Source organism: Aegilops tauschii, chromosome 7, assembly GCF_002575655.3.
Source record: "Aegilops tauschii subsp. strangulata cultivar AL8/78 chromosome 7, Aet v6.0, whole genome shotgun sequence".
In the NCBI taxonomy this organism is placed as follows: Eukaryota; Viridiplantae; Streptophyta; class Magnoliopsida; order Poales; family Poaceae; genus Aegilops; species Aegilops tauschii.
In genome coordinates, this window is record NC_053041.3 from 648,944,786 (window position 1) to 648,971,194 (window position 26,409).

Consider the following 26,409-nt stretch of genomic DNA (forward strand, 5'->3'; position numbering starts at 1 on the left):
AATAGGAGAGAGAAATCAGAAATAAATGCCTCATGATTTGTATAAATTCATGTTCTTAGGTATATGGAGATATTTTTTCATGCGTGTATTAAAAGGAGGTATATGGTACTGTTATGTGGGACGTATTTTTTCAATATTGTTTAATTTAAACAAATGGTAGTAATGTGTTGAAGAAGAATAATTCATAGTTCACATATTAGACCAAATATCTCATGCATATCCATAAATTTCACATACCCACAGTTGTCTCGTGGCAGAAACATTTCCGCTTTTATTATCAGATACCTATTAGAAAACTATTGTACAAAAATTCAACGCGTTCTTTTGTCACTTTAGAAAAGCATTCCAAGGAATCGAATACCCACAAATATTTTTAAATATTGTGGGTATGTCATATCCAATGCATTTTACATTACAAAAGTAAATAAGTCTGACATACCCATAAACCATATTCAGAAAAAAAAATATACCCATGATATGTGACATAGCTAGCTATTATACCACAAAAAAATAAACAGTTGCCATATTTAAAATATATAAAAGTTGATATAACAAGAAAACTAGCAAAACTGTCGACATGCCTAGGAATTATTAAACAACACAATAAATAAAAAATGATATAACCATCCGTTCTTTATACACAGTAGAGAGTATGTGATACGTATGATGAATATATCATAAAAAAATGGCTATCCAGTAATTAGGATATAACGTCCATTTTTTTGCAGGAATAGAATATAACGTCCATGCAAAAACTTGCGACTCAATGTAAATATTTTAAGAATGGAAGGTATCATATACCCACACATGTTTAAGACGTTTAAGAAAATTACAAGGTATTTTTTTACAAGGTGCTATATACCCACAGTATGAGACCATATGTAGGTGTGTATATTTTTTTCATCCAGCGCAACATCGTGTATCTCCATCAGTTCTTCATACATAGTGGAGAGTATGTGATACCTACGTATATCCTTTGACCCCAAGGTACCATGCATATATCTTCATCAGTTCTCCATACGTATGTCCTTTGATTTTGTATATTTCTTTGATATATCATTTCCATCTACCGTACCTTCGATACATCAAGCATGTCGTCCGTACTAAGGTATATATTTTTATTTTGGAAAGAATAAAGGATGATCGTGCATGGAAGGGAAGTTATGGATGTATGCATTGTTTGGAAACAAATGCATGCGTGCTAGTATCACATATGGAAAATCTTGCATGCAAAATTTAATGGGTTTGAATCCACGAGGCATTAATGAAAACCAGCTAGGTGCCCAGGCACCTAGGTGCCCCAAACATTTTATCGCTGTGTAATTGCCTGGTCGGCACTGTCAGTTTTTCCTTTTTTTCTATGAAGAGAAAATTTAGGTTGTGTGACACATTTGTAACTAAAAAACTTTACATATATCGCTGTGTAATCCAATTTAGAATAATTGGAGTTATATATATATATATATATATATATATATATTATATATATATATCATTGTTTTAAATAGCGCACTCTAGTGTTTAGAGAGGTCCTGTGCTACATGAATTAAAGTTTTAAATAGTGTGATATAGTGTTTAGAAAGGTCCGCCACTAGACATAGCCCGCTATTTAAAACTATGATATACTAGTCATCATCCTATGCGTTCGCATGGTCTAGATATTATAGGGATGTATAATTACCTTCACAATTATTTTAGCATTTAAAATGCTGGAGTGAACATTCTTCGTATCATACAAATTGACAAATGCTTTATTATTCAAATAATCATAATAATAAAGATATACACATATTTATAAGATTTAAGATTATAAATAGTGCATCCATTTTTCCTTTATGTTGCATAGCCATTATTTTTATGAATGAATCCTTCCTATCATTGTGTCAAGTACATCTATTTGGCATGTAAGGAGAAAGTATGTATTAATTTGATCCTTTATGGCCAGATACACATCTTTCTGATATAGAAAATAATATTTGTGAATTGGATCCACATGGTAGCACTTATCTAAATAATAAAGATATTCCTGATCCATTATACAGATATTTGTTTGTTTGTCTCTTGTTTATTTTATCTTAATTGATCATCTTTTATGATGACCATTACAGAACTTTTGACTTATACATTCTGCATTTGTAATGTACAGAAAAAAGTTATATATGGACTCTGTTTTTTTAACGTGAGGCTTGAAGATTCTTTATTGGGTACAATTCTTTATTTCTATGTGTCTTTATTTTTTTCAAGGAAACATGCGAGTGTTTTTTATTTATTTTTAGAATATGCGATGTGGACTTTCTTTCAATGGGGCTCGCACACTTCTTTTTACGTGTCATTTTTTGCCAAAGATGATAGAAGTCACGGCCAACTAAAAAAAAGAGAGAAGAAAGACACGGTGATTTTTTTACGTGCATGCTTTTGGGATGGGTGATCTTTTTGAGACAGTGCGTACATAGGTGTTTTTTAGGGTGTGCGTACATAGGTGTTTTTTGAGACTTTTTTTTTTGAGGATGTGGACTTCTTTTTTCATACTGTACATGTGGGCTTAATTTTTTTTTATCTTCACACTTTCACGAAGGGTATATCGTGGGTGGTCAGGACTTCTTTTCTTCCTTTTTGTTAGTGCGAGGACTTCCTTTCTATATACTTTTTGTACGTGGTGTTTCTTTTCTAAAAACAATTAAGGTATCTTCTATTAATAGATCTAGACCATTAAATTTTAAATATAATGGCTAATTTAATCTTGCTGATGTGGATTAATGTGGAGGCTCGTATGGTGCGTCCAATTAGTAAATATATAAGATATAAGATATAAGATATTCTTAAGATATAAGATATTCTTCAACACATGAGTACATGCAGTCACAGTAAATTTGAAATTGTATGAGTCTAGCTTACCAAGCTGCAATGGCCGTGGTGGAAGATGACAATACCACCGACGGTGTATGCACAATCTGGTATTCCTTTTGGTTCAGTGAGATATTCTCCAGTCTATTGCTGATAATTTTCATTCGATCGGACAACCCATGTCGGACCACGATATTTGTAAAGAAACCAGTAAAGTATCTGCGCAATGTTTTCCACCGTCGGCGACAACCATGACCTTTTAGACCAACGACCTGTTTTTAACCAGAAAAATCATGTATCACTTACAAAAGGAGCTGAATAAACACAAATGATTAAAAACGTGAAATCTTGCAGGCCTATAGACTTTCAAAATGAAGACACAATGGAAGCATTAAAAAACTTCCAAAATGTTACCTATATTTTGTTTTGCATTCTAATTAGAAATATAGGTGTCTTTAGAATACATATTCATGTACATGTATAAATCAGATTATATATCGTACCCACGTGTTTCCTTGACTAAGTCCAGTACACAGTTAGCCGTCGTCGTTAGTCTTGACATGCATGTCTCAGATGGAAACAATCTTTATCAATCGGATGGGCATATCCTATTTCCACATAAATGGAGTGCATAAATACGTACCTTATCAAACTGGATTTCCTTCATATGAGTTCTGTTTTCTAGTTCAATTCTAGACGTAAATTAGAAATCTAATTATCGAAATAATTAGAATGTTGTGTATTATCTTTCTGCAATTAAGTTCAGTCTGTCAAGTTGGCTAAAAAGGTTGGCTACTTGGCTGTAACACGAAGCAGCAAGTAAGAAAGAATGAAAATGACCTAGGAAGTTACGTGTGCATAGACAACGGAAGCCACAGCGTGGGAACAATCTCCCACTTTAGTTACTGTGGTTGGATGGTTAGAGGGACAGTGATATTCTCAGCCCACCAGGGTTCAAATCCTGGTGCCCGCATTATTCCTGGGTTTATTTTAGGATTTTCGGCTATGCGTTTTCAGTGGGAGGAGACGTTCCCGTCGACGACGAGACGCCTACGGTGACTTCGTAAAACTCAAGATGATATGCCGGCTCAGTCTCTAGAAGGTGCTCATAGGGGTAGGGTGTGCGTCTGTGTGTTCATAGGGGTGAGTGTATGCGCGTATGTATGAGCGTTTGCGTCTGTACTATGTTAATAAACTGATTTGACAACGGCGGTTGTTGTAGAACGGTTCTATTATGTTGCCCATAGAAGCCACGTAAAATTTGCAAGAACAAAGTAGAGGACGTCTAACTTGTTTTTGCAGGGCATGTTGTGATGTGGTATGATCAAGATGTGATTTGATATATGTGATGTATGAGATGATCATGTTTTTTAATAGTTCATGACTTGTATGTCGATGAGTACGACAACCGCCAGGAGCCATAGGGTTGTCATAATATTGTTGTATTACCTATGTGTCAATCATTAATGACCATGTAATTGTTTACTTTATCGATATGAGTTAGCAATGGTTGTAAAAGAATAGTTGGCGAAGAAAACTACATGACGACACCTCGGAGATGATGAAGTTCATGGTGCTATGCCGGAGTTGATAGTGATCATTTGGCTCTTTAAAGATGGAGATCAAAAGCGAAGGAAGGCAAATGCCATATCATGTCACATATTTGATTGCATGTGATGTTTGTCTTTTATGCATCTTATTTTGCTTAGAACAACGGTGGCATTATAAGATGATCGATCCACTGAATATCAAGATAAAAGTGTTTTCCCTTTGTATGCACCGTTGAGAAAGTTCATCGTTTTGAAGCACCTCGTGATGATCGGGTGTGATAGACTCTTTTTTCACATATAATGGGTGTAATCCAGTTTTACACATGAAGAAATACTTTGTTAAATTGAGGAGCCTAATATGTACAAACATGAACTCGGAACACGGAGAACCAAAAGGTTAAACATGAGTCATATAGATGATAGAGATTGGTTTTTATACACCCCGGCTCGGTGCACCCACGAATAAAAACATAGCAAAAGATTTAAAAAAATCTGAAACTTTATGGGAATGATCATCAATTTTTTTATGGAAACTTGTAATCTGAGGTCCGTAAGAAAAAAAATAGAAGGTTAAACATGAGTCATATAACATGAGTCATATAACTATACGGACTGGGTCCGTAATCTGAGGGTTATCTTCAGTACTACACAGAAGGTTGATGTTCTTGATGCATTGCTAGGTGTGCCACCTGCTCCCTCAACTATAAATGCTATGAACATTTGGTAGACTTGAGTTGATGAGTACTCGATACCCATGCTTTATGGCTTAGAACCTAGGCTCCAAAAATGTTTTGAGCACCACGGGGAAAATTAATGAGATGATTCAGGAGCTGAAAATGGTGTTTCAAGATCGCCAGCGTGGAGAGGAATGAAGCCTTAGAAGTTTTTTAGCTGTAAGATGGACAAGAACAACTTCGTTAGCGAGCATGTATTCAAATGTCTGGGTACGCGAATCGCCTCAATTACATTGGGGTTACTATTCCCGAGGAAGTAGCAATTGACATGGTTTTTTCAGTCACTGCCACCAAGCTACAAGGGCTTTGTGATGAACTATAATATGCAAGAGATGGAGAAGACGCTCTCTGAACTTTTCGCGATGCTTAAAACCGCGGAAGTAAAAATCCAGAAACAACATCAAGTGTTGATGGTTAAAAACACCCCCAGTTTCAAGAAGGGTAAGGGAAAAAAGAAAACTTCAAGAAAAAAAGGCAAGCCAGTTGTCGCTCCCGTCAAGAAACCCAAGGCTGGACCAAATCCTGAGACCGAGTGTTTCTACTACAAGGGGAATGGCAATTGGAAGCAAAACTTCCCTAAGAAAGATGGAAAGGTAGATAAGAAAGCTGGCAACGTCAACAAAGGTATATTTGATATACATGTTATTGATGTGTACCTTACTGTGCTCGTCGTAGCGCCTGGGTATTCAGTTGCAAATATTTATAACTCTAAACTGGAGCTGCGAAATAAGTGGAGAGTATTTAAGGACGAGGTGACGATGCATGTTCAAATGGCTCCCATGTTGATGTGATCATCGTCGGCACACTCCCTCTATGTCTACGTTAGGCATTAGATTTAAAACTCAATATTTATTATTTGGTGCCTGCGTTGAGCACGAACATCATATCAGGATCTTGTTTATTGTGATATAGTTATTCATTTAATCCGAGAATAATAGTTGTTCTATTTATATGAATAGACACTATCTTTTATGATCATGCACCCAATGTGAATGGTTTATTCTTGTTGAATCTCGATAGCAATGATACATATGTTCATATTATTAATGCCAAAAGATGGAAAGTAAATGATGATAGTACCACAGATACATCTCCAACGTATCTATAATTTTCTATTGTTCCATGCTGTTATACTATCATTCTTGGATGTTTCACAATCATTTTGTAGCAACTTTATATCATTTTTTTGGACTAACCTATTGACATAGTGCCCAGTGCCAGTTGCTTGTTTTTTACTTCGCAGAAAATCAATACCAAACGGAGTCCAAACACAGCGAAACTATTTGGAGATTTTTTCTGGACCAGAAGACACACGTTGCGCGCCAAAGAAGTACTAGAGGGGGCTTCGAGGGGAGCACAACCCACCTGGGCGCGCCTGGGGGCCCAGGCGCGCCCTGGTGGGTTGTGCCCACCTTAGCGGCTCCCGCACCGCCCGTTTGCTCTATAAATACCCCAAAAATCAAAAAACCCTAGGGGAGTCGATGAAACACAATTCGAGCCGCCGCAAGTTCCAAAAAACCACAGATCCAATCTAGACACCATCACGGAGTGGTTCATCATCCTCATTGGTGCCTCTCTAATGATGCATGAGTAGTTCATTGTAGACCTTCGGGTCCGTAGTTAGTAGCTAGATAGCTTCCTCTCTCTCTTTTGATTCTCAATACAATGGTCTCTTGGAGATCTATTTGATGTAACTCTTTTTGTGGTGTGTTTGTTGGGATCCGCTGAACTTTGAGTTTGTGATCAGTTCTATATTATCCATGAAAGTTATTTGAGTTTTGATCTCTTATATGCGTGATTTCTTATAGCCTCGTATTTCTTCTTCGAATCTTTGGTTTAGTTATGCTAACTAGATCAATTTTTCTTGCCATGGGAAGAGGTGCTTTGTGATGAGTTCGATCTTACGGTGCTCAATCCCAGTGACAGAAGGGGACATGACACATATGTATCGTTGCTATTAAAGATAACAATATGGTGTCTATTCCTACATGAATAGATCTTGTCTACATCATGTCATCGTTCTTATTGCATTACTCTGTTTCTCCATGAACTTAATACACTAGATGCATGCTGGATAGCAGTCGATTGTGGAGTAATAGTAGTAGATGCAGGAAGGATTCGGTCTACTAATCTTGGACGTGATGCCTATATAATGATCATTGCCTGGATATTGTCATAATTATTTGAAGCTCTATCAATTGCCCAACAGTAATTTGTTGCCCACCGTATGCTATTTTTCTCGAGAGAAGCCACTAGTGAAATATACGGCCCCCGGGTCTATTCTTTATCATATTTGCTTTGAGATCAATTTTATTCACTTTTATTGTCAGATTTATTAATCTAAAAACCCAAAAATACCTTGCTGCAAATTTTTGTTATTTATTTTATTTCGCATTTCCGCGAGCTCTATTTATCCAATCTACCACAAATTTATCTATCTTTTTACACGGGAGGGATTGAGAACCCCTCTTACACGTCGGGTTGCAATTATTTGTTTTTGTGTGCAGGTACCGTTTACATAGTGTTGCGTGGTTCTCCTACTGGTTCGATAACCTTGGTCTCATCACTGAGGGAAATACCTACCGTAGCTATGCTGCATCATCCCTTCCTCTTTGGGGAAATACCAATGTAGTTCAAGCCGCCTTCACCGCATACTTGTGGCACTCCCGCTTATGTCATATTGGTGTAAAGCGCATGAAGGAACTCCAAATTGACGGACTTCTAGAATCAGTTGACTTTGAATCATTTGAAACATGTGAACCAGGCCCCACAAGCAAGATGAGTAAAACCCCGTTTTCCGGTATAATGGATCGGGCAATCGACTTGTTGGAAATAATACATACCGATGTATGCGGTCCAATGACTATTTCAGCACAAGGTGGATATCATTTCCCGACTTTCACAGATTATTTGAGTAGATAGGGGTAAATTTCCTTAATGAAACACAAGTCTTAAACATTTGAAAAGTTCAAGGAGTTTCAAAATGAAGTCGAGGATCATCGTAACAAGAAGATAATTTTTTTGTGATCTGATCGTGGAGGTGAGTATCTAAGTTACAAGTTTGGTATACATTTAAGACAATGTGTATGGTGTGTCCGAATGCCGTAATCATACTCTATTGGGTATGATGCATTCTATGATGTCTATTACCAATGTGCCACTATCATTTTGGATTTATGCATTAGAGACAACTTCATTCACTGTAAATTAGGCACCATCTAAATCTATTGAAACGACATCGTATAAATTATGGTATGGCAAGAAACATAAGCTATCATTGCATAAAGTTTGGGGGTGCGATGATTAACTCAAAAGGCTTCAGCCTGATAAGCTCAAACCCAAAGTGGAGAAGTGTGTATTCATAGGATACTGTAAAGACTCATTATAACTTCTATCACAGATTCGAAGACAAGATCTTTGTTACCAAGAATGGATCCTTTCTACAGAAAGAGTTTCTCTCGAAAGAAGTGAGTGGGAGGAAGGTAGGTCTTGATGAGGTTATTGAACCTTCTCTTGAATTGGACAGTAGTGCAACACAGAAAGATGGTCCCGTGGTGACTACACTAGCTAAAGAGGAAGCTACTAATGATGATCAACAAACTTCGAATCAGGCTTCTACCGAACTTCGCAGGTCGACAAGGACACGTACTGTACATGAGTTCTACGATAATAATGTCTTGGGCATCATGTTGTAGACAACAATGAACCTATGCACTATGCGGAACAGGCCAGTGGGCAAATCGTCTATTGCCTTAACCATTTCTGCTAAGTTTAAATCCCTCTAATATGCTCTAAAGAAATGGCATCTCAACCTGTCCACAGTCAAAGCTCTCATTGCTGATTGCAATAAAGTGGTTATTTTTCTTGATGATCTTGAGAAAATTAGGCATTTGAGTTGGCCGGAGTTCAATTTCCGTAGAATTGTTATAGTTTATCTATTGGAAACAACGTTGCACGATCAGAAACATCGAAGTTGGCAAGGAAAATTCAAAAAAATTCCATGCTATGGCAATGGAAAGATATCGGAGGAACACCATTTCCTCGATCAAGTCAGTTGACGGTGATGTGGTCACTGACCATCAGCAGTTGGCTGGGATGTTTTGGACTGACTTCAATCAACGCATGGGCCAATCGAAAGGCATTCAAATGGGTTTTGATCTAGACACATTAATTTCTCGGGTTGATGGTCTAGAGGAGTTATCTGTACCGTTCACGGACTCCGAGGTGGATGCGGTAATTAAGAACATGCCTTCTGATCGTGCTCCGGGACCAGACGGGTTTACTGGCCTTTTTTTAAAAGAATTGTTGGTCTATTTTAAAGGAGGATTTTATGAAGCTTGTCCAAGAGCTTTATGATGGGAAGTGCAATTTGGAGTGTCTGAATACATCTCTTATCACCCTCATTCCCAAGAAGTTGAGCCCTGAATATGTTGGTGATTTCCGGCCCATATCATTGACAAATACTTGCTTGAAGTTTTTAACTGAACTTTTGGCTAATCGTCTCCAGGGTGTGATTTTGAAATGTATTCACCGCAACCAATATGGCTTTCTTCGGTGTCGATCCATTCAGGATTGCCTGGCGTAGTGTTTTGAATACATTCACCAATGCAAAGCTTCCAAGAGGCCTATCAGCCTTCTTAAGCTTGATTTCACGGAGGCGTTTGACACCATCGAGCATGAACTGATTCTCAGGTTCTTGAAATGTAAGGGTTTTGACAATCGTTGGACAAGTTGGATTGAGAGCATTTTGTCCACGGGCTCCTCTTCGGTCCTATTAAATGGAGTGCCTGGTAATCATTTCGTCTGTCGATCGGGTGTTCGTCAAGGAGATCCATTATCTCCTTTACTCTTTGTGATTGCTGTTGATTTACTTCAATCGGTCGTTAATGAAATGTGCTCAAGGAACATTCTCACCTTACCTATCCCAACATCTTTGATGGATTATCCGATTGTTCAGTACGCGGACGATAATCTTATTGTTCTTCCTGCTATTGACAGCCAGCTCATTGCTTTCAAGGAAATGCTTGAGGTCTTTGCTAAATCAACCGGACTGAGGGTCAATTTCAGTAAGTCCTCTTTGATACCTATCACTATGAGCGATGATGAGGGAAAGCGTGTTGCTACTTTGCTTGGGTGTGGTGTTGGTTCCATGCCATTCACTTACCTTGGATTGCCCATGGGTACCTCTCGGCCAACAATTTATGATTTGTTGCCTTTGGTGGATCGCATTGAGAGACGATTATCTGCGTCTTCTTGCCTGTTGAATCAAGGGAGCCGACTACAACTCTTGCAATCTGTTCTTAGTTCTATGCCAATATACTTCTTGTGCACTCTTTCGCTGCCACAGGGCATTTTGAAGAAGATTGAACGAATCATGCGGCAGTGTTTGTGGAGAGGGAACACGGATACGCCACGACAATCATTGGCAGCTTGGGATTTGGTCTGTCAGCCTAAGAAACTGGGAGGCCTTGGCGTTCTTGACCTGAGTATACAGAACGATGCCTTGTTGATCAAGCATCTCTTCAAGTTCTTTAATAAGATGGATGTGCCCTGGGTATCTCTCATTTGGGACACATATTATGCCGCAGCACCACCCCAAGTCACTCAAAGCTGCAGATCTTTCTGGTGGAGGGATGTGCTGAAGCTGAATGATAGGTTTTGCAAGTTTGAGGTCCCTCACGTGCGGGCGGGGGATATGGTGATTTTCTGGCTGGATCGATGGTAGCTTGGTAACAATGCGGTTTTCATGCAACACCGGTTTCCGAGGCTTCACTCTTTTGTGATTGATGACACTCTCACCATGAAGGATATGATGGAACTGTCAGACCCAACCGACAATTTTCATCTGCCATTATCTGCTGAGGCCTTTGAGGAATTTAATCAGCTTCAAGCTTTGCTGCCTTTGGTTATCCTTCAGGAGGGGGAAAAGGATGTCTGGAAATGGCCATCAAAGTCTGGAGATTACCATTCAAGGATTTATTACATGTCTTGCTTTTCGGACATTGTGGTTGATCCCATTTTCAGGTGGATCTGGAAAAGTTATTGCACCCTCAAGTTTAAGGTGTTTGGCTGGATCCTCTTGATGGATCGCCTTAACACTAGGGACATGATGCAGCGGCGGCATTGGATTATCCAGGATGACACGTGTGTTCTGTGTCACTCTGCCTCTCATGAGGACAGAGCCCATCTTTTCTTCACTTGCAACTTCAGTCAACGGGTCTGGAATTACCTGGGCATTTCATGGATTGTTCAACCTAACCAGACTACTTATGAGATGGCTTCAACTACTAGGAATGATTTTGGTTTCCCTTTCTTCTCAGAGGTTGTCTTCACTTCTACTTGGAATATTTGGACACAAAGAAATGGGAAGATTTTCAGAAATGAGTTGCCTTCTTTCAGATCCTGGAGGAGAAATTTTCTTCGTGACATTTCTCTTTTAGCTCATAGAATCAATTGTAAATATAGGAATAGCCTAACTTCTTGGATAGCCGCCTTACCTTAAACTCTCTTTGTAAGTAATCTCTCCTCTCTTTCCATGCCTTTAACTTGTAACTTTGTAAACTATCTGGTTCATTGTTTTAATAAAAGACTGTGAGGCTGTTGCCTTACAATATATAGTCAAAAAAACAATGAACCTATGCACTATGAGGAAGCAATGATGGGCCCAGATTCTGACAAATGTTTAGAGGCCATGAAATCCATGATAGGATCCATGTACTAAAACAAGTATGGACTTTGGAAGACCTACCCGATGACCGAGAGGCCATTGAGAACAAATGGATCCTTAAGAAGAAGATGATGATGGCCATATCATGTCACATATTTTTGATTGCATGTGATGTTTATCCTTTATGCATATTATTTTGCTTAGAACGACGGTAGCATTATAAGATGATCCCTTCACATAATTTCAAGATAAAAGTGTTCTACCCGAGTTTGCACCGTTGCTAAAGTTCGTCGTTTCGAAGCACCTCATGATGATAGGGTGTCATAGACTCTACGTTCACATACAATGGGTGTAAGCCAGTTTTGCACAAGCAGAATACTTGGGTTAAACTTGATGAGCCTAGTACATGGTCTCAAAACACTAGAGACCGAAAGGTTGAACATGAGTCATATAGTAGATGTGATCAACATGGAGATATTCACCATTGATGACTACCCCATCTCACATGATGATCGGATATGGGTTAGTTGATCTGGATCATGTATCACTTAGATAACTTGAGGGATGTTAATTTAAGTTGGAGTTTATAAGTAATTTGATTAATTCAAATTAATTTATCATGAACTTAGTCCTGATAGTATTTCCAAATCTATGTTGTAGATAAATGGCCGGTGCTACTATTCTGTTTAGTTTTAATGTGTTCCTAGAAAAAGCTAAGTTGAAAGATGATGGTAGCAACTACACGGATTGGTCCGTAACTTGAGGATTATCCTCATTGCTGCACAGAAGAATTATGACCTTGATGCACAGCTAGGTGACAGTCCGTAACTTGAGGATTATCCTCATTGCTGCACAGAAGAATTATGACCTTGATGCACAGCTAGGTGACAGACCTGAAGCAGGAGCTAATGCAGACGTTATGAACGCCTGACAGGCTCGATCGGATGACTACTCGATAGTTCAGTGTGCTATGCTTTACGGCTTGGAACCGGGACTCTAGAAGTGTTTTGAACACCAATGAGCATATGAGATGTTCCAAGAGCTGAAGTTGATATTTCAACCTAATGCTCGGGTTGAGAGATATGAAGTCTTCAACAAGTTCTATAGATATAAGATGGAGGAGAACAATTATGTCAGTGAACACATACTCAAAATGTCTGGGTATCATAACCACTTGGCTCAGCTGGGAATTAATCTTCCAGTTGAAAGTGTTATAGACAGAGTTCTTCAGTCACTTCCATCGAGCTACAAATACTTCGTGATGAACTATAATATGCAAGGGATGACAAAAACGATTCCCGAGCTCTTCGCGAGGCTGAAGTCGGAGGAGGTAGAAATCAAGAAGGAGATTCAAGTGTTGATGGTTAACAAGACCACTAGTTTCAAGAAAAAGGGCAAGGAAAAGAAAGGGAACTTCCAGAAGAATGGCAAGCAAGTTGCCGCTCCCATGAAGAAGGCCAAAGCTGGACCCAAGCCTAAAATTGAGTGATTCTACTGCAAAGGAAATGGTCAATGGAAGCGGAACTGCCCCAAATACCTGGCAGATAAGAAGGATGGCAAAGTGAACAAAGGTATATTCGATATACATGTTATTGATGTGTACCTTACTAATGCTCATAGTAGCGCCTGTGTATTTGATACTAGTTTGGCTGCTCATATTTGTAACTCAAAAAATGAGCTAGGGAATAAACGAAGATTGGCTAAGGAAGAGGTGACGATGCGCGTCGGGAATGGTTCCAAGGTCGATTTGATCGTGGTCGGCACGCTACCTCTACATCTACCTTCGGGATTAGTTTTAGACCTCAATAATTGTTATTTGGTGACAGCGTTGAGCATGAACATTATATCTGGATCTTGTTTGTTGCGAGATGGTTATTCATTTAAGTCAAATAATAATGGTTGTTCTACTTATATGAGTAATATATTTTATGGTCATGCACCTTTAATGAATAGTCTATTCTTGTTGAATCTCGATCATAGTGATACACATATTCACAATATTGATGCCAAAAGATGCAAAGTTGATAATGATAGTGTAACATACTTGTGGCACTGTCGTTTAGGTCATATTGGTGTAAAGCGCATGAAGAAACTCCATGCGAATGGACTTTTGGAATCACTTTATTATGAATCATTTGATACTTGCGAACCATGCCTCATGGGTAAGATGACTACAACTCCGTTCTTCGGAACAATGGAGCGAGCTAATCACTTACTGAAAATAATACATACCGATGTATGCGGTCCAATGAGTGTTGAAGCACATGGCGGGTATCGATATTTTCTAACCTTCACAGATGATTTAAGTATGTATGGGTATACCTATTTAATGAAACACAAGTCTGAAACATTTGAAAAGTTGAAAGAATTTAAGAGTGAAGTGGAGAATCATCGTAACAAGAAATAAAGTTTCTATGATCTGATCGCGAAGGCGAATATTTGAGTTCCGAGTTTGGCATTCATTTAAGACAATGTGGAATTGTTTCACAACTCACGCCACCTAGAACACCACTGCATTATGGTGTGTCCGAACGTCGTAACCGGACTTTATTAGATATGGTGAGTTCTATGATGTCTCTTACCGATTTGCCTTTATCATTTGGGTGTTATGCATTAGAGACAACTGCATTCACCTTAAATAGGGCACCATCTAAATCCGTTGAGACGACACCGCATGAACTATGGTTTGGCAAGAAACCTAAGCTATCGTTTCTTAAAGTTTGAGGATGCAACCAAAACGCTTCAGCCTGATAAGCTCGAACCCAAAGTGGAGAATTGCCTCTTCATAGGATACCCTAAAGAAACTACTGGGTATACCTTCTACCACAGATCCGAAGGCAAGATCTTTGTTGGTATGAATGGGTCATTTCTAGATAAGGAGTTTCTCTCGAAAGAAGTGAGTGGGAAGGAAGAAGAACTTGATGAGGTAGTTGTACCTTCTCTTGAATTGGAAAGTAGCACATCAGAGGAAAACATTCTCGTGATGCCTACACCAACTAGAGGGGAAGCCAATGATGTTGATCATGAAACTTCATCAAGTTACTACTGAACCTCGTAGGTCGACCAGAACACGTTTCACACCAGAGTGGTACGGTAATCCTGTCCTGGAAGTCATGTTGTTTGACAACGGTGGACCTATGAACTATGAAGAAGCTATGACAAGCCCAAATTCCGACAAATGGCTTGAGGCCATGAAATATAAGATAGGATCCATGTATGAGAACAAAGTATGGACTTTGGTGGACTTGCCCGATGATCAGCATGCCATTGAGAATAAATGGATCTTCAAGAGAAAGACGGACACTGATGGTGATATCACTATCTACAAAGCTCGACTTGTTGCAAAAGGTTTTCGACAAGTTCAAGGGGTTGACTACGATGAGACTTTCTCACCCATAGCGATGCTTAAGTCTTCCATAATCATGTTAGCAATTTCTTCATTTTATGATTATGAAATTTGGCAAATGGACATCAAAACTGCATTCCTTAATGGGTTTCTTAAAGAAGAGTTGTATATGATGTAACCAGAAGGTTTTGTCGATCCTAAAGGTTCTAACAAAGTGTGCAAGCTCCAGCGATCCATCTATGGAATGGTGCAAGCATCTCGGAGTTGGAATATACGCTTTGATGATGTGATTAAAGCATTTGGTTTTATACAGACTTACGGTGAAGCATGTATTTACAAGAAAGTGAGTGGGAGCTCTGTAGCATTTCTGATATTATATGTGGATGACATATTGCTGATTGGAAATGACATAGAATTTCTGGGTAGCATAAAAGGATACTTGAATAAGAATTTTTCAATGAAAGGCCTCGGTGAAGCTCCTTATATATTGGGCATCAAGATCTATAGGGATAGATCAAGACGCTTAATAGGACTTTCACAAAGCACATACCTTGAAAAAGTTCTGAAGAATTTCAAAATGGACCAGCCAAAGAAACGGTTCTTGCCTGTGTTGCAAGGTGTGAAGTTAAGTCAGACTTAAAGTCCGACCACGGCAGAAGATAGAGAGAAAATGAAAGTCATTCCCTATGCCTCAGCCATAGTTTCTATTATGTATGCAATGTTGTGTACCAGACCTGATGTGTGCCTTTCCATAAGTTTGGCAGGGAGATACCAAAGTAATCCTGGAGTGGATCACTTGACAGCGGTCAAGAATATCCTGAAGTACCTGAAAAGGCCCAAGGATATGTTTCTCGTTTATGGAGGTGGCGAAGAGCTCGTCGTAAAGGGTTACGTCGATGCTAGCTTTGACACAGATCTTGATGACTCTAAGTCACAAACCGGATATGTATTTATATTGAATGGTGGACCTGTCAATTGGTGCAGTTCCAAGCAGAGCGTCGTGGCAGGATCTACGTGTGAAGCAGAGTACATAGGTTCTCCGGAAGCAGCGCATGAAGGAGTCTGGATGAAGGAGTTCATATCTGATCTGGGTGTAATACCCAGTGCATCGGGTCCAATGACAATCTTTTGTGACAACACTGGAGCAATTGCCTTAGAGAAGGAATCCAGGTTTCACAAGAGAACCAAACACATCAAGAGATGCTTGAACTCCATTTGTGAAAAGGTCAAGGACGGAGACATAGAAATTTGCAAAATACATACGGATCTGAATGTGGCAGACCCGTTGACTAAACCTCTTCCGTCAGCAAAACATGATCAGCACCAAGACTCTATGGGTGTTAGATTCATTACTCTGTAATCTAGATTATTGACTCAAGTGCAAGTGGGAGACTATTGGAAATATGCTCTAGAGGCAATAATAAAGTGGTTATTATTATATTTCCTTAATCATGATAAAGGATTATTATTCATGCTAGAATTGTATTGAACGAAAACTTAAATACATGTGGGAATACATAAGAAAATACCAAGTCCCCAGTAAGCTTCTACTAGACTAGCTTCTTGATCAAAAGATGGTTAAGGTTTCCTGACCATAGACATGAGTTGTCATTTGATAATGGGATCACATCATTAGAAGAATGATGTGATGTACAAGACCTATCCGTTAGGTTATTGTTTAGTTTATTTCTACTGCTTTCTTAATGTCAAATACATATTCCTTCGACCATGAGATCATGAAACTCTCGGATACTGGAGGAATACCTTGTGTGCTATCAAATGTCACAATGTAATTGGGTGATCATAAAGATGCTCTACAGGTATCTCCGAAGGTGTCCATTGAGTTGGTGTGAATCAAGATTGGGATTTGTCACTCCGTATGACGGAGAGGTATCTCTGGGCCCTCTCGGTAATATAGCATCACAAGAAGATTGCAAGCAAAGTGACTAAGGAGTTAGTTACGAAATGATGTATTATGGAACGAGTAAAGATACTTGTTGTTAATGAGATTGAACTAGGTTTGGAGATAACGACAATCGAACCTCGGGCAAGTAACATACCGACGTAAAAAGGGAACTACATATGTTCTCATAAAGGTTCGACCGATAAAGATCTTTGTAGAATATGTAGGAACCAATATGGGCATCCAGGTCCTGCTATTAGTTATTGACCGGAGAAGCGTCTCAGTCATGTCTACATCATTCTCAAACCCGTAGGGTCCGTACGCTTAACATTCGTTGATGATATAGTATTATATGACTTATGTATGTTGGTGACCGAATGTTGTACAGACTCTTGGATGAGACCATGGACATGACAAGGAGCTCTGGAATGGTCCAGAGGTAACGATTGATATATAGAATGATATGGTTGGGCCATGGGCAAGGCCCACGGGGCTATAGGTCGGTGCAAAAGGAAGTTTTGCGGAGCTCAGGGACCAGACGCCAGGGACCCTGGCATCTGGCCCTGGGCCAGTCACCGAGGCCCATGGCGTCTGGGCTAGATACCGAGGACCGTGGCATCTGGTATTGGAAACAGAGAAGCACGCTTCCTTGTGTTCCAAACCGACTTTGAGGAGGCTCTTTCTCCAAGAAACGACCACATGGCTCAACATATAAATAGAGGAGCAGAGCTAGCCCCTGGGGGACATCAAGATTCACCAAGCCGTGTGCCAGCAACCCCACCCCCTCTAGTTTATCCTCCGTCCTAGCTTCTATTGTGCTTGGCAAAGCCCTGCGGAGATTGTTCTTCACCACCAATGTCTCCACGCCGTCATGCTGCCGGAACTCATTTACTACTTCGTCACTCTTGCTGTATCAAGAAGGTGAGGACGTTATCGAGTTGAACGTGTGGTGAACGCGGAGGTGTCGTACCTTCGGTACTTGATCGGGACGGGTCGTGAAGGTGTACAACTACATCAACCGCATTGATAAATGCTTCAGCTTACCGATCTACAAGGGTATGTAGATGCTCTTCCCCTCTCGTAGCTATGCATCTCCATGGATAGATGTTACGTGCGCGTAGAATTTTTTTGTTTTCCATGCAACGTTCCCCAACAAGCCATGCAGGAAGGAGTCTGGATGAAGGAGGTCATGTCAGATCTGGGAGTGGTTCCTTGTGGATCGGATCCCATGACTATCTATTGTCACAACACTGGCACCATTTTCATTGCCAATGAGTCATGGTTTCACAAGAAAACTATACATATCAAACATCTTCAACTCCATATGTGATTACATCAAGGAAGGATACATAGAGATTTACAAAGTACATACAAATCTAAATGTGGCAGGACGTTGACTAAACATCTCCAACGTGCAAAACATGATCAACACCAGAATCGATGGGTGTTAGAATCATTATGATGCAAACTGGATTATTGACTCTAGTGCAAGTGGGAGACTACTGGAAATATGCCCTAGAGGCAATAATAAAATTGTTATTACCATGTTTCCTTGATCATAATAAATGTTTATTATCCATGCTAAAATTGTATTGACCGGAAACTAAATACATGTGCGGATACCTAAACAAGCATTGTGTCCAAACGGTAATGAGATTTTAGTCGCCATATGTAGCCATTTTAGTTATAGAGACTTGTCGGTAATGAGATTGAACTACATATGGCGATACCGACGATCTAATCTTGGCCAAGTAACATATCACGGACAAAGCTAATTGTATACAGAATTAACTAGATCCTTGACATCGTGGTTCAAACTGATAAATATCTTAGTTCAATATGTGGTTGTCCCTATGGGCATCTAGGTCCCACCATTGATTATTGATTGGAGATGTGTCTCGGTCATGTTTGCGTGTTCTCAAACCCGTAGGGTCACCCACTTAACGTTCAGTAATGCTAGGGCAGTATTGGGATATTCATAATGGCAAGGCCGAATATTGTTCGGAGTCTCAGATGAGATCTAGGACATCACGAGGAGCTCCCGAACGGTCTGGAGGTAAAGATTTGTTTAAGAGAATTTTTATTTTAGGGTTCTGGAAAAGTTCTGATATTTTCGGTAGATTACCCAGAAGGTTCTAGAAGGTTCCAGGGGTTCCACCATGGGATACAATGACTCGGGAAGGGACCACATGGACCAAGGGGTGGGCCAACAGCCCACATGGGCTACCCGTACCATCCCCTAAGGCCCATGTCGTTCAGATCTAGATATAAGGTATTATCTCTAAATTTAAAGGGTTAAATCTAGACAAAAGATGTTATCTCTAAATTTAAAGGGATTTCTCCCTTGTGGTTGTCCTTAGGAGATTTTGGCCGCCCCCTGTCCCTAGCCTATATAAAGAGAGGGGAGGCACAAGGGAAGTTATCCCTAAGCCTGGCTGCCACCCCTCTCTCGCATCTCCTCCTCCTCCGTGTAGCGCTTGGCGAAGCGTTGCCGGAGTTCTGCGGCCGCCACCACCACCACCATGTCGTGCTAGCTTATAACTCATCTACCTCTCCACTCTCGCTTGCTGGATCAAGAAGGCAGAGACTTCACCGAGCCATACGTGTGAACATCTCGGAGGTGCCACTCGTGCGGTGTTTGGATCGGATTGGACCGCGAAGGTGTACGACTACGCCAACCACGATCTTTACATCGCTAAAGTTTTTGGTCTACAAGGGTGTGTAGACACACTCCTCTCTCATTGCAAGCATCTTCATAGAATAGATCTTGGGTGTTTCGTATGATTTTTTTGTTTTCCATGCAACGTTCCCCATCCGATGGAACCCATACGCCGCCACTGCCCGACGATGAAATCAGCAAGGAGATGGGCGTGGGTTGTTGCCCCCATGTGTCCGCTCACCCTAGGGCTCGTGGAGTCAGGCATTTCATACATTTCCATGCTTTTGCTTCACATTGCCGGTTTCGACGACATCTATAGCCTCATATCCCACATTGACCAATGATCTAAACATAGTAACAACAAAATGGAGTTAACCTGATTTAGGAGTAGGTGTGTTTTTGGTGAGAGTTAACAATTGACTTGTTAGGGTTGGACGTTGGATACATGGGTGACTCTGTCCTTCCGAAATTTCGGAAGACCATATGCTGATCTAATTCTGGAATAGCTATTTTTCACATCTATTTTTTTATTTCTATATCTACTATTCGGGTTGAAAAAGACACATTGATAATTTATGTACAAATAGAATGATAATATATGTACCACATACATGATAACATATGTACAAACACCACACTATATTTTTTACCTGAGGGGTAAAGATTGTTCAAAAATATACCGTGGCAACTTATATATATGTATAGCATGGTAATATACATACTGAAGACCTGATATCCTATGTAAAATACCGTGGTAAAATTTAAGTGGTAGAAGAAAGTTATTAAAAAACATACCCCCCCCCCCCCCAAGTAATTCATGCATAAATAGCTTGACAGTATACGCATCGTAGACTTCATAACGTATTTACAAACACCAGGTCACTTTTGACAGAGGAAAAAAGTGATTGAAAAAATACCCCCGGTAAATTATGTGTATATAGAATGGTAACATATGAGACAGGGATTGCAGCACCCGAGCTCCACCGCTCTCTATATTTAAACATTTTGAAATTTGTGTTTTGGAAGTTTAAAAACATATGATATTTTATCTAGGGATACATATACACATTCCAAATACCCGTGGCAAGTTTTGGTAGAAATCTCGATTCGTTTTGGGCTATAGAAGGAAAACAAATTTCTGACAATGTATAAGAGCAAGTTTTGGCAAGATGAAGGGATGATTGTTGGTCAGGAAAACCTGAAAGTTTACATTATACTATTATAAGCAGTTGTTTGGACCTTCGGAAGAGAGTTTTGTGTCCTTGGATGAGTCAAGGGTTGAGGATGTTCCTCAACTTGAGACGGAAGAGAATGAGATTTTGACTGCTCCTTTTACGGAGAAGGAGGTGTTTGAGGCCATTGCACAAATGAAAAACAATAAAGCGCCAGGACCGGATGGGTTTCCGGCGGAGTTTTACAAAAAGTGCTGGCACTTCATTAAGGGTGACCTGTTGCCGATGTTTCATGAATTGTTCATTGGTCAGCTTCATTTGTTCAAGCTCAATTTTGGAACGATAACTCTTCTTCCTAAGAAGACAGAGGCTATTCGCATTGAGCAGTTCAGGCCTATCTATTTGCTTAATGTCAGTTTCAAAATATTCACCAAGGTTGGGACGAACCGACTCACGCAGATTGCGCATTCAGTTGTGCAACCGTCCCAGACCGCTTTCATGCCAGATAGAAATATCCTTGAAGGGGTGGTCGTCTTGCATGAAACGCTCCATGAGATCCACTCAAAAAAACTAGATGGTGTGGTTTTTAAAGTGGATTTTGAAAAAGCATACGATAAAGTTAAATCGCCATTCCTTCAACAAGCTTTGCGTATGAAAGGATTTGACAAGGCCTGGCGAGACCAGATTGAATCCTTTACGCAAAAAGGGAGTGTAGGGATTAAAGTGAATGATGATATAGGTCACTATTTCCAGACACACAAAGGACTAAGGCAAGGAGATCCCATGTCACCGATTCTATTCAACATAGTGGTTGATATGCTATCTATTTTAATAGGTCGGGCTAAGGATGCGGGGCAGGTTACTGGCTTGGTTCCGCACCTAGTTGATGGTGGTATATCCATATTGCAGTATGCTGATGATACTATCATCTTTATGGAGCATGACTTGGCGAAAGCGAGAAACATGAAGCTTATGTTGTGCTTATTTGAACAATTGTCTGGGCTCAAGATTAACTTCCATAAGAGCGAATTGTTTTGCTTTGGAAGAGCTAATGATGACCAGGAGGCGTATAAGCAATTGTTCGGATGTGAGTTGGGTTCGCTACCGTTCACGTACTTAGGTATACCCATTCATCATCGTAAGCTGACGAACAAGGAGTGGAAGTGCATCGAGGATCGTTTTGAAAAGAAACTGAGCTGTTGGAAAGGGAAGCTCATGTCATATGGAGGGCGATTAATTCTGATTAATTCGGTCCTCACCAGTATGCCTATGTTTCTTTTATCCTTTTTTGAGGTCCCGGTGGGGGTCAGGAAGAGGTTAGAGTTTTATCGATCTTGTTTCTTTTGGCAGAATGATGAGTTGAAACGAAAGTATAGGCTTGCAAAATGGGACATCATCTGTAGGCCGATGGACCAAGGCGGTCTAGGCATTGAAAATCTAGAGATCAAGAATAGATGTCTCCTTAGCAAGTGGCTATTTCAACTTTCATCCGAGACAGAGGCTACTTGGGCTCAGATTTTGCGAAATAAGTATCTTCAGTCTAAAACATTGGCTCAGGTGACTGTGCGACCGACTGACTCACCGTTTTGGAAAGGGTTGACGAGAGTCAAGCCCCTCTTCTTTAACAGGGCAAAGATCTTAGTCGGTGATGGGGCTAATACGAGGTTCTGGGAGGATACGTGGCTTGGGGAGACGCCCCTGGCACTTCAATATCCTACTTTGTACAACATTGTTCAACGTCGAGAAGCTTACGTTGCAACCGTCTTACAGTCCACGCCTCTCAATATTAGCTTTCGGAGGACGCTGGTAGGCGATCGTTGGGAGGCCTGGCTTCATCTTGTATGAAGGCTGATGGATGTCCAGCTGTCTCAGCAGCCAGATAGATTGTTTTGGAAACTGACTAAGGACGGTGTGTTCTCGGTCAAATCCATGTATCTGGATGTCATAAACACTAGTGTCATTCCTTGCTCGAAGCACGTCTGGAAAGTTAAGGTACCTTTGCGAATCAAAGTGTTTATGTGGTTTGTGCATAAACAAGTCATTTTGACAAAGGATAATCTGGCAAAACGCAATTGGATGGGTTCTGCTAGGTGTAGTTTTTGTGATCATAATGAAACTATCAGGCACATCTTTCTAGATTGTCCGCTGGCTAAGATTCTTTGGCGTTCGATTCATATTGCTTTTAATATTACTCCACCTACCTCTATCAACATGTTATTTGGAACGTGGCTTGATGGGGTTAATTCGGATATAGCGAGGCACATTCGTGTTGGAGTTTGTCCCTTGTTATGGGTAGTCTGGAACTGCAGAAATGATTTGGTTTTTAACACAACAACGAACTTTCACTTTTTGCAGGTTATCTTCAGGGCCACAGCATTGATCCGTATGTGGTCGCTACTCACTCCGACGGAGGCCAGGGGGCGTTTGGCTACTGCGTCTACCCGATGAGAGATGGTAGCTCGGGTTATTTTCAACCGGTTTGGATGGCGGTCATGTAATAGGATAGGCATGTAGTGCTCCTATTTTGTTTGCCTGCCGGTTGTGACTTTTTGATTAGGCTCGTATGAGCGTTCTGTTTTCTTTTCGTACTTTGAGGTACTAGAGACTTTGATACTGGTTTCATTTTTAATAATTTGAGCCGTATGCATCTTTCTGATGCAGAGGCTGAGGTAACTCCCCTTTTCGAAAACAAAAATTAAGAGAAATGGGGTGCCATTTTGGTCAAAACTTTCTCCTGTTTGTAGTTCTCAAAATACAAAGTATCTTTTTTCAGACTTTTACCGGGCCTTAGGAATGTGTGTATGTATTCACGTAGTTAATTTAAGATTTTTTTTTAGCAACCGAAGTTTATTTAAAAAAAAATTCAAATATCAAGCGCCCTGGAGCCCGGTGGCTGCAAGCACTTTTCGGGTAACATATGCACTATAGACCTGATAACCTATGTACATACATCGCGGTAACTTTTTAACCCGGGGAACATTGTTGAAAATGTACCCCGGTTAATTATGTGTAAATAGCATGGTAAAACAATCATAACAGAGTTCATAACCTATGTACAAACATCGGGTGATTTTTAATCCGGAGAGAAATATTGTTGAAAAACATGCCCGCGATAGTCTTCTACATAAATAGCATGACAATATACAACAGATCTAATAATTTACTTAGCCCGAAAGTGTTAAATTTTGACTCATGAATAAAAATATGTTGAAAAATATACCGTGGATAACTCATCTGTAAATAACATTGTTATGTACGCACAGAAAGGTTGATAACTCACGTACAAACATCGTGGTAACTTTTAACCGCCGGATAAAAGTTATTAAAAATATACCCGCGATAATTTCTGCTTAAATAGCATGGTAATATACACACGACATAGCTAATAACTTACTTAGCCCATATGTGATAACTTTTTGACCCGGATGAAAAAATTACTAAACAATATCATTGATAACTCATGTGTAAATAACACAATAATATACGCACAACTGAGTTGGTAACATAATTAGCCCATGCTTGGTAACTTTTTGAGCCAAAAAAAAGTCGTCGGACCATACCCACAAGGAATAGTTTATAAGGTGTTGTCGCGACAAAATTTGTATGTTAAAATGATTTCTCGGTCACACAAATAATTTGAGCTACAAAATATTTTGAACTTTCATAATAAGAGAATCTAGAATGGCATCAAGATTTTTATCCTCTAATGCATTGGGGAGAAACTTGGAGGAATCAATTTTTATGCCCTGGTAATTTTTGTGTAAACAACATGATAACTTATATATTGCTTACATGGTAACTTACGTAGCATAGACATGGTAATTTTTTATTCGAAAAATTCGTTGTAAGATAACAACATGGGATCAAGTTTGAAAGGTCTTGTCAGGACGTGTCTTGTATGTGAAAATATTTTGTCACTTGGGCCTACGGTTTGAGCAACAAAACATTATGAATTTTCAGTTTTAAAAAGATTTAGAATGGCACCACTACTATTTTTTCTCCATGCATGATAATTACGTGTTGCTAAGTAAACTAACAACTTATAAACACCATAAACGCTTCCCCCGGTGCCCCCGGGCGTCCCCCAACACACCGGGTCCGGCCTGGATCAGCCGGCCAAATTCGGGCCTAACCGACGAAAATTGGGCTTTTGGTGACGCGACTAGGCCGGTTTTTGAGCGTCGGTGATAAAAAAGGGCCGTGGGGGAGCCTGTTGGGGAGGGGGTGGGGGGGCGAGTGGAGATGCTACTAAAAGCAAAGGAATAAATATAAAGAACAATCGAGGCATTCTGATCTGTTGCAATCCGGCGAACCGGTATCAAACCTCTTTTATTTTTGTTCTGCCATTTAAAGTCAGGTCCAAATACGAGTTTTTTTGACTTTGGTAGTAGTTTATACCAACTTTTGAACTTTTTTTGGCCTAACTAGGGTGCATTACGAGAGCAACGTTAAGCATACAGAGAGGAGGGAGTTCGCTCTTGGGGCTCCTTCCAGTGAACATAATCATTCGCCACACTCCAAAAAGAAAAAACATAATCGTTCGCCAGACCATACCCTCGAGAGGAACATATCATTCGTTGGAACTCTTCCTTAAAGCCGACGTACGCTAGTTATTGGCGTCCATAAAAAGTGCCAACAAGATAGTGTGCAGTGTATATACACAAAATAACTACGGAGTAATTGCTTAGTTAGCGTAAGATCTTTCTGATCTAAAATTCTCTTCATCGGCGGCGGTCGTTGTTCTGAGGCGTTGGTTTTATGGGATCTTAACATGACGACTTCCCGACTGTCTACCACAACAAGTTGTGCCCGGCTCCAGCGAGGGAGGGGCGATTACGGCGGCGCGCCTTCGACGCGCTTCAGTGCTTGTGGTCGTCGCTAGGTGGTCTATGAATCTGGATGTAATTTTTATTATTTCTGGTATTCATTGTACTGCCATGATTAAAGATGAATAGATCGACAGTTTGCCGCAAAAATAAGCAGGGGAACAAAATAAAAACATAAGCAGGGGAAGGCAGACGCACCTCCTCGTGGAAGAAGTCGTCGAGCGCGTCCTCGGTGTCGAAGGCAACATCGCGAGTCTGGCGCACCCACACGCGGGTTAACCCGTCGGTGCCGGCCCGGCGTTTCCGGTCGGCGTCACGGACGAAGGCTTGGAGCCACTCCAGCCGGTCGCGCAGTAGTATGATGTCGTCGCCGACCTGAAGCAGTATCTTGGCCTCGCTCACCGCTAGCTCACCAAGCTTGGAAAGCACCGCAGTTATTGCCGTCTCCGCCATGGACGAAGAATCTGCTACCTAAGCTAGATAGCAGTTACTCTGTCCCTCTCTCCCTCCTCTTATGCTACTCTCTCCCTCTCTTCCTCTTCTTATACCCTCTAAATCATCTCCGGCTAGATTAAGTAAAGACGTCCGACGAGAGACGACTACACAATAAATTAGTTACCCTGGTTAGGTACCCTGCTTGTAGTCGGGGGCGTAGCTGTCCTGGTTAGATTAGGTACCCTCCGTATGCAAGCCTAGGTTCTTTAATGG

The 26,409-nt window shown here is 40.4% G+C and overlaps 1 protein-coding gene across 1 annotated transcript; it reads right to left on the reverse strand.

Annotated features, from left to right (window-relative positions):
* Positions 1-1,584: 1,584 nt before the first annotated feature.
* On the reverse strand, positions 1,585-26,318 carry LOC120969231 (putative disease resistance protein At1g50180). The gene is made up of 2 exons (XM_073503208.1): positions 25,900-26,318; positions 1,585-3,116 (listed from the first exon to the last, which is right to left on the reverse strand). Exons 1-2 carry the CDS (start codon positions 26,152-26,154, stop codon positions 2,892-2,894), a joined length of 480 nt encoding a protein of 159 aa, XP_073359309.1. The 5' UTR covers positions 26,155-26,318; the 3' UTR covers positions 1,585-2,891.
* Between the last annotated feature and the right edge of the window lie 91 nt (positions 26,319-26,409).